The sequence below is a fragment of the Gouania willdenowi genome, chromosome 6 (genome assembly GCF_900634775.1).
Source record: "Gouania willdenowi chromosome 6, fGouWil2.1, whole genome shotgun sequence".
NCBI lineage: Eukaryota > Metazoa > Chordata > Actinopteri > Blenniiformes > Gobiesocidae > Gouania > Gouania willdenowi.
In genome coordinates, this window is record NC_041049.1 from 12,446,249 (window position 1) to 12,456,256 (window position 10,008).

General features: G+C 36.8%; 1 protein-coding gene across 2 annotated transcripts in view; it reads left to right on the forward strand.

Moving 5' to 3' along the window:
• The window catches only part of wnt5b (wingless-type MMTV integration site family, member 5b), a 122,478-nt gene extending 113,449 nt beyond the window's left edge, over positions 1-9,029 (forward strand). For both annotated transcript variants that reach the window (XM_028448393.1, XM_028448394.1), the window contains 2 exons: positions 5,972-6,130; positions 8,555-9,029. In XM_028448393.1, coding sequence (XP_028304194.1) covers positions 5,972-6,130; positions 8,555-8,854 — 459 coding nt within the window. In that variant the 3' untranslated portion in view covers positions 8,855-9,029. The remainder of the gene's footprint in view (positions 1-5,971; positions 6,131-8,554) is intronic.
• The last annotated feature ends 979 nt before the right edge of the window (positions 9,030-10,008 follow it).

Sequence of the window (10,008 nt, forward strand, 5' to 3'; positions counted from 1 at the left end):
ACGCAGAAATCATCTCTGGCTTCAGCTCCTGTTTCTTTATTACTTTTGTTCTGAGCCTCTCATAAACCTCACAGCCGGGGGTCTTGTTGAGCACGAAGGCTCGTAAAGCAGCGAGGAGCCGTGAAACCCAATGATTCCCTCCTGTTTGCACATGACTCCAATTTAGACGAGTCTTTTAGCTGCACAAGAACCCTTAAAGAGCAAAAAAATGCTAAATAAATGTCTTATTCAATGTATCCAGTTGGTTTGATTGGATACAATTCTTGAAAATCTCTTTAAAAAGATGTTTTTCCTGCTCTACAGAAAGCCACTGTCCCCTGTTCTCCCTCTGAGGGGTTACAGGGGTCGTATCCCTGGATTGGAGGGTGCCGATTGCTATGCCTGCTGGGTAGTAAAGTAGAGGAGGAGGTGGAAGGTGGGGGTCAGGAGGCAGGGGTGAGAAGGTAACTGAGAGCAGGCGCTTGAGGAGACAGAGTGATGGCTTTCATTTGTGTCGAGGAGAGTCGGGGGAAATCAGGAATCAGAAGGAATTGATTGAGCGAGGATTGTCGGCGGATGTGTGGGAATGTGTTTCAGGCTTGGTGGTGCACGAAAACACGACACAGTGCATGAGCAGTGACAGGGCACGCTGGGATTTATGTGTGAATGTGCATGTGTGTGTAGGAGAGGGACTGTTGTGTGTGGAAGAGGTCCAACAGCAGAGTGAAGGGCTCCCTCTAAGGGTTACTATCAGAACTTCAACCTTTTCCATAACTTGTCATAGTTAAATTAAGGTAAAGTTGGGGTATGTAGGTTTTTTTAGTCAAAAATCCATATTAATCTTATTACATTGTATTGCATATTGTAATCCAAAGTGTTCTGAAGTGTGACGCTGGACTTCAATCAGAGATCTTTCTACCAACAGGGTGATTACATGAGCTGTTTTACTAATGGCGGCTCGAGCTGCTCGTCAAAAGTCGATCTGGCCCGTTCTGGATCTGAGAGTAGGGACAGTCCCATGGCAATATATGACAGGTGAAGTCTCTAATGGGGCTTTTGGCACAGCGGTTACACGGCAAAGCAAGAGGAAAAAGGAAGACAGAGGTGGAGAAGCAACAGAATAAAGGCACAAACGTAGGGCTGGGCGGTACACCGGTTCATACCAAATACCGGTATATATTTTCGTTATGATATGAATTTTTTATATACCGGTGTATTTGATTACACAACAATCTGAATGCTACGCTACGCTGCGTTTCAGTCAGGACCCTTTTCATGGTTGCACTTCTAAATAAGAATGTAAACAGTAGCGCTCTGATGTTAGTTACGGTGTAAATGGTTAAGAAATGCATGTCCCTGCATGCGCATGCCTCTGCTACAGGAATACAACACTCACGGACATAGATATTATATACGTATATAATGTCTATGCTCACGGGGGCACGGTTAGCTTAGCATGTCGCCAGTAATACACAAAAGAGAGAGCAAAGGATTGAAATTTGTAATTCCTGTAACGCGGAAATAAGTCCTGGTGGAGCTGCAAACAAAACGCTACCATATTTACCATAAGAAACCACCACACCACTGGGTATGCAGCATTTAAAGCTAGAAATGAAGCTAATGCTAAAGCTAAGCTAGCGGGGCAAAGAGCCAGTGGGTCTTACATGTGTGGATGTCTTAATAACAGACAGAGTCGGGCTGTGTCTTGTTGTAGCTTGTATTATTACTAGTGTGGAATTATTCTACAATATTCACTCATCATGACAGTAAAATAGACCATCCTAAGTCAATCTACAGCAGTAATTCCCCTCTCAACCAGTAGAAAATGCTGTGAACACCTGATTATGCATGAAAAAAAATACCGTCATATATCGTGAAACCGTTAGAATTTAGAAAAATACCGTGATATATGTTTTTGGTCAGGAGGAACGGCGAGCGATCCGCTTATTAAAAATGATCTAAGGTGGAAAGAACACACCCAATTCTGCAGTGTGGACAGAGTGTGTCTACTCTGATCAGCTGCTTGTGTTAGAGGTGCAGCTCTGACTCTAACTGTCCTCACAGCAGTGAGTGATTCGTGCTTTCATATTTCTAAAACATCAGAAAAGTCTCCAATAGCACAAGATAAAGTTCCTACATTTGTTACTAGTCTCTAAGGAGAAAACAGTCGCAAAGAGTTCCACAGTGTGCGCGTGCACGCAAGTGTTTCGTTCAGGAGGAGAGTGGGGAGCGTGGAGCGCCTCATGATTCTACATACCCCAGCTTTAAATAATGGGTTGCAGAAAATATTTTTTGGAAAGAGAAGGGGAATATAATTTAACAGGAAAACTACATTTCAAGATGCATTATGCCAGAACAACACTGAAAAAAGATGAGTATATCAATAGCAGGGGTTAAATTATAGAACTGTCTAAAGGATGAAATAAAACAAATCATCAACATGAACCAGTTTAAAAAGCTTTTTAAGTCATATATCATTAGTAAGTACAAGAACGAAGGGCAGCAATTTTACCTTGGACAGCAATAATGTATAATATGTATATAATGGTAGAAAATATTGTAATACTTAGTAAACATAATAGTCAGAATCAGAAGTACTTTATTTATCCCAGGGGGATAAATAACTTGCATTACAGACACTCAAGAAATTTTACAAATAAAAAGAAAAAACACTAAACAAAGAAAGAAAGCGAGAAATAAAAATGTACATAATTAAGTAAAAGACAGTTAATTAAATAGGGATTAAATACAAGTGCACACATTACAGTTGTAAAAAATAAAATAAGTAAGTTTCATGAAATGTGAAATTAGTTAGATATGTTGAAAAGGTGAAGCCACATATTTGTTTGCTTTGTTGTTGTAATCTGTGCTTTAAAATGTATATTTTATATTTATTTAAAGTTTAAATAAATCTGAAATTGTTTATTATGAAACAGATTGATTTATTGCTTGTGTTCATTGAAAAATACATGACAAGAGGCCCTTGAAAAAATAATTGCATATTAAATCGCAATCGTAATATTGAGGAAAAAAATGGCAATTAGATACTCTTTCAAAATTGTTCAGCCCTAATAATAATACAAATATACAATTATACCACAGATTTATACAACAATCAAAGCTGTCAGGTTACAGCGATGATTTATAAAGGCAGGAAAAAGGTATATTTGGTGATAGAGAATATTATTGATTTAAATATTGTCACACTATATTTTGTATTTTCAATTTAACTGATGAAATTTATGTAGTAAATATGAAATAATATATTATTATTATGTACATACATGTGTACATATATGTATATATGTTTGATGTGTATTTATAAACTGTATGTATATATATATTGTGTAGACTATATATTGAATGTGTATTGTAAAAATAGTAATATTAGTTTCCTAATTATTTTTTGGTGATGTTTTCTAAAGAGCCTTGTTTTGTTTTTGTGATGGCGTAGGTGTGTATAAGCTTTTACTTCATTCTACACCCTTTCAGCTAGGGATGTAACGATTCACTCAACTCCCGATACGATTCGATTCACGATACTTGGTTCGCGATACGATTCTCTCACGATTCATTTTACAAAATGGGACTGTACTTAAATGACTGAAAAATATTCCTTTATTTTTTGGGGGGAAAAAAAACTAGAAAATACTGTATTATGTTCCTTTTATTTTTCATTGTCAAAAGAATCCCTTGACGAACTATTCAAACAATGCAATTTAACTAAAAATAAATCTTGAATGAAATAAATAAAGAAATAATACAAATGAAGAAGCCTATTCATTTAAATTCTGGTTCCATAGTAAACAATACAAAACTGCATAATAGTTATTTTTCTTTTTAAAAGTGCAACTGAAAATGTACTTTGTGACTTAACAATTGGACCTTAAAAAAAAAAAAAAACAGTCTGCACTGTATTTGCGGCAGATATTTGTTTGAACCAGCAGAGGGCGATGGTAACCCAGTGGTCGGTTGGCATGCAGCTAAGTGCAGTGAAGAAGAGATGCTATGCTAGCAGACAGAGTTAATAGAAAAACGTGACTTACAGATATTCACTTAATATTACAGATATTCTTTTGGTGCTAAAGGGGTAAGGAATCATTTATGAATATGTTTAAGAGTAGAAGGCGGCCAGAAAGAAAGTATTAGCAGATTTCGCCCGCCGCCATGACTTCTGGGTAGCGCCCTCTGCTGGTTAAAAAAAGTACTGCGATTCAATTTTCACAGCATCGATGTGAACCTTGATACCTATGAATCGATTTTTAACTGCCTTACGATTAATCGTTACATCTCTACTTTCAGCTGATTAGTTAGATAATTGTGTGTTGTTTGTTCTGTTTTTTGTTTTTCTGAAGACTGACGAAATATGAATTATCAGCGACCCCAGAGACATTTTTATTCCAGAATTAGTGATTTTGACCATGTTTATTAAAGTGTGTTACAAACACAGAGTAGCCAGGATTAGTGCACAAAGTGACAAGTACACCACCTCAGATGTTTTTATACTGCATTTTATTCAAACACGATTTATATTTGAGAGAGTTTAAGTGTAGGATACAGTTATTTGATATTTATTGTGTGTAATGTGTATTTGAAAAATAATAATTCAAAATATTTTGAATGTTTTTACCAGTTTTTTTGTTTTTTTTTATCAATTACAAGACATTTCAGGAGACCCCATTTTAATTCCAGGTGTTGAAAAACACTGGGTTATACCATTAAAAAACATATTAATGAAAAAAAAAAACATTATTCATTATTATTATTATTATTATTATTATTTATTCATAACAAAAATACAAAACAATCATGAAAAAAATGCTTAATACATAAAACATGTTTTATACGTAAGTTGCTACACTTTCTTTGATAAAATTAAAGTAAATAAACAACATGCTACCAACACTTATACAGATTTTCTGCAACATTAAAATGCAGATAAAATGATAAAAGCTGTAATAAATTGGGATTCATGTAGTTAATGTTGTGCCTTTAAAATAAAGCTGTTATGAGCTCAGTGTGAGCGTGTATTGTAAAAACTATGTATGTAAAACGATGTAATAATGTATATTAGCCACTAGGTGGCAGCAGAGGACAAAATCTGAAGCAAAAGATTTTTTTAATAATTATTATACGAGCGTAACAATAACAAAATGTAACAACAAAAAAGCCTAAAAATAAAACTTCCTCTCTACATTTACATTTAAAGAAATTGTTTTATTATTGACATATTATCAGCACTATTTGGATTTTTTTTAATAATTGTTTTATTTGCTTCTTTTGAACCTATTATTGTATGTGATTGTGTTAAATGTCTATTTAGGTGTTTACACACACACACATTTCATTGTACGTTTTTTCTGAGTTATCTATACTTTTGCATTTAATACTTTAGTTACTTTACAGTTTTCCATTCAACCTTCCTAATTCTTCTGCATCTTTTGATTGATGTCTTCATTTTGAACATGTGAAATAATAACAGAACAATAAGTTTAAAAAAACAAAAAATGAAAAATTATGAATTACAACAGCAGAAATACATCATTGATTTCATCCACAAACACTTAAACTTCTCACTTTACATGTGTGTAAAGGAGTAGGAAGACGTGTAAATGTATTTAATCCAAACTTTATTTACTACTGAATTTGTTTGTTTTTTTTAAATACAATTAAAAATCAATTATTTACCCATATATCATCATACAAACATTCTGCATATTCACAAATAGTGCATAGCTCATCAGTATTACTTAAAACAGAAAAAAAAATAAAACAAAACAAAAAACTGGTTTATTTTCATGAAAAGAAAGTAAAGTTTGGTTCAAATGAGGATGTTTCAGTACAGTTCACATTATGATAGATGTGATTTTGAGTTTTTCATACTGGCCATAGTTTGTATCCACCGTGATAGAAGTTCAGTAGTTATTTTTCCTGCTGTTTAGATGCAGGTAAATGAGGTAACTTTGTGTTTCTGTGTCTTTTCTTTAACCAGGCTGTGTATAATCTTGCCAACGTGGCCTGTAAGTGTCATGGCGTCTCTGGTTCCTGCAGTCTGAAGACCTGTTGGCTCCAGCTGGCCGACTTCCGACGCGTTGGAGAGTTTTTGAAGGAGAAATACTCCAGTGCTGCCGCCATGCGGATAGGACGCAAGGTACCGTATCATTCATTCTGCCTCTATCTATCAATCAATAGATCAAACTTTATTTCTATACTGTAGAACCTACAGTATATTGTAGATCAAAGTGCTTCACATAAATTTGAAGATTAAATTCCCGCCCACTGCTCCACAGTCGGGGGCGTCGGTTTATACCACAGTCTTGTGATATTAATATTTTAATTAGATACTGTATTGTATTATATCACCTGTTAAGTGTCACAAATACAGTACCTTGCATTATTTGTGTATCTGATATCCTATTATTTTATTTAGCGTCTGTCATATTTTATCCCGGTAAGGTTTTATTTTCGGGCATGTCCATATTATATGTGTGTGGTCCACATCCATGTGTCCACATGATCTCCAGCATGGTTCCTGGATTAAGACCATTCCCCTCCTGAATGAATGATCACATTTTTCCAGTTGAACTCCCTCCAGGTCCTGGAGCTAGTGGACGTGCACTGTGTCTCACACAGGATCAACCATTCCTCTTCGGAAATGTGTTCCCCAAGCTCCTTTTGCCATTTCTCTTTGATATAAAGAGAGGAACTATTTCTAGCTGACATCAAACCTTTGTAATAAATAGGTTTTTAGCTTGCGTTATAAAGATGGTGATATTCTCAGCTCCTCTCAGATCCCCCGGCAGGCTTTTCTACTGTCTTAGAGCATAAAAACTGAAGGAGGAGCCTCTAAACTTTTTGGTTTTTGTCTTTGGAACAGTTAAAAGAGTAGTACCAGAGGCCCTGGGGGTCCGGCTGGGCTCATAAACTAAAACCATCTCTGGCTGTGATGCCATTACCTATGGAAATGTGCAAAATCTAATAAAAACTGGTAATGGAAACGCCTGAATTTTGAAAAAACACTCAAATATCGCTTAAAGGTTTTGACACTTTCATGAGGAGGAATTTCAGACGTTTTGATATTGAAATGTGTCGCAAAAGCGCTAGGGTGACACTTTTTACAGAAATACAAGTCACAGAACATGACGTACATGGTCACATGAACACTTCTTTCTGAGAAAACATGACGTGGTACGTGTGGACAGAAGAGGAAAACCCAGACATTTCTTACTATTATACTTAAAAATTATGACTACCACATTAGACGTGAAACAACAAAGTGTTATGAGGAGATTTGGAGCGTCCTGCCGTGAAGATTTCACGGTAGTTGCGAGGTTCCTGCCAAAAACAACATTCAATGGAAACACGTTCAAAGCGAAATTATACTTTGTCCACATTTAGAAATATCGCTTTTTTTTTTTTATGTGAAAATTAGGGATGTAACGATTAATCGTAAGGCAGTTAAAAATCGATTCATAGGTATCAGGGTTGATATCGATTTTCTGAAAATTGAATCGCAGTACTATTTTTAACCAGCAGAGGGCGCTATCCACAAGTGTAGGCGGCGGGCGGAGTCTGCTAATACTTTCTTTCTGGCTGCCTTTTACTCTTAAATCTGTTAATAAATGATTCATTACCCCTTTAGCACCGAAAGAATATCTGTAATATTACTTGAATATCTGTAAAAGTCACATTTTTCTATTAGCTCTGTCTGCTAGCGTAGCTTCTCTTCTTCACTGCAAGATATCTGCATGCCAACCGACCACTGTATTACCAGCGCCCTCTGCTGGTCCAAACAAATATGACGTAATTTTTTTTTTTAAAAGTCCAATTGTTAAGGCACAAAATACATTTTCAGTTGCACTTTTAAAAAGAAAAAGAACTATTATGCAGTTTTGCATTGTTTATTATAGAACCAGAATTTAAATTAATAGGCTTCATTTTCATGTGTATTATTCCTTTATTTATTTCATTCAAGATTTATTTTTAGTTAAATTGCATTGTTTTGAATAGTTTATCAAGGAATTCTTTTGACAATGAAAAATAAAAGGAAAATAGTGCCGTATTTTCTAGTTTTTTTCCCAAAAAAAAAAATTGTCTACAGTCCCATTTTGTAAAATAAATCGTGAGAGAATCGTATCGTGAACCCAGTATCGTGAATCGAATTGTATCGGGAGTTGAGTGAATCGTTACATCCCTAGTGAAAATCTATAATGGAATCTCAGTTTCTGATAGGTAGTCTGGGGCGAGGCCGTGTAGTGCTTTATAAACTAATAAAACCATTTTAAAATCAATGCCAAAACTAACAGGCAACCAGTGCAAAGACTTTAAAAATAGGAGTAGTGTGTGCTCTTCTTCTGCTCTTGGTCAGTACGCTTGCTGCAGAATATTGAAAAAGCTGGAGTTGATTGATTGTATTTTTTAGTAGAATAGAAAGGAGAGCATTACAGTAGTCAAGCCTGTTAGTGATAAAAGCGTGCATTAGTCTCTCAGAGAGAGAAATTGTCTTAATTCTGTGCTTTCCTAAATGTAGAAATCCTCTAACGCGCTCCTACTAATCCTCTGCTTGTCTCCTCAGGGGAAGCTGGAGCTGGAAGACAAGCGCTTTAACACCCCGACCCCAGAGGACCTGGTCTACATCGACCCCAGTCCGGACTACTGTCTGCGTAACGAGACGACGGGCTCCATGGGCACGCAGGGCCGCTACTGCAACAAAACCTCAGAGGGCATGGACGGCTGTGAGCTGATGTGCTGCGGTAGGGGATACGACCAGTTTAAGACCTACAAGCATGAGCGCTGCCACTGCAAGTTCCACTGGTGCTGCTACGTCAAGTGCAAACGCTGCACGTCACTCGTGGACCAGTTTGTGTGTAAATAGCAGGAGGACAGAGACCATGGGAGAGTGACGGAGGACAAAGGAGATGAGTCAAGGTTTCTGTCAAGATGACGACAAAGTAGATTTGCTGCATTTTGTCTTTTTACGAAGCATTTTACAACAAACAAAAAAGAGCAACAAAAAAAAAAACCCACCTCAGTTTTTAAATTTCAATCCTTAATCATCGCCTTCTGCCTCATCCTAATCACAAAGAAGAACGACGGAGAAACTGGACACGTGCAAACAGTGTGAGAATCTATAAATAAATAACTCAGTAAACATACCGCTCCTAGTGTTTATTAAAGAGACCGCAACCAACAGGTTGGACACGTTCATACTGTATGTTTGGAAGTCTGAGAAGTCTCTAGGGTTCCTGGAAGTTTGGAGTTATTTCAGTGCTCACTGGTGTCATGTAGCATCTTTAACTCCAGAACAAGAAGAACTTGTACTTCCATGAGGTGTGTTGAGTTACACACTGTACATTAGAAACGTCAAAAAAGAAGAAATCCAAGCAATAAATACTTATATTTAGACGTCTGTCGAGGTTGTTTCACTCAGTTTTCTCCTGGAGTCCATTTCTGTTTTTTAAACACTGCAGGACTCATGATGCTAATGCTAAATCTGTCTCTCATTGGATCTTTGGATCATTCCTGCACCGATTTGTCTCCGGCACGTGTGACATGCGCACTGTGGCCTGGCACCGTAATGAGGCTCTCTGCTTGTTTCCACTCTGACACAGAGGCTGTTTAAACACCAGCTCACACAACCAGTCCAGCTCCGTGACCTTCATCCCGACAGTGGAGTGAAGAGAAAACTCCATTAGTGGGATGAATGTAGCGAATCAGCCCTAATGAAGCGGCGCCGATTTAGACGGCTTCATTTCGTGTCGTTACGCAACTTGTAAATGCTGGGCGGTAAACTTGGCCTTCAGATGACCTTCTGTCTCTACGTGCTGGGGTTTCTACAACGTGTATCTGCTGAGTTGGCTGGAATTCAAATTTGAAGACTTTTGACACGTGAGCAGCACAAAGTGAACAGAAACAGGACTGAACACGACTGAAGGACAGTTTTTTTTTTTTTTTTACTGCTATGTAAAAATAATAATAATGTATACTTTATAATTGTGTTTACTCTCTTGTTTTTATGTATTTTTTGTG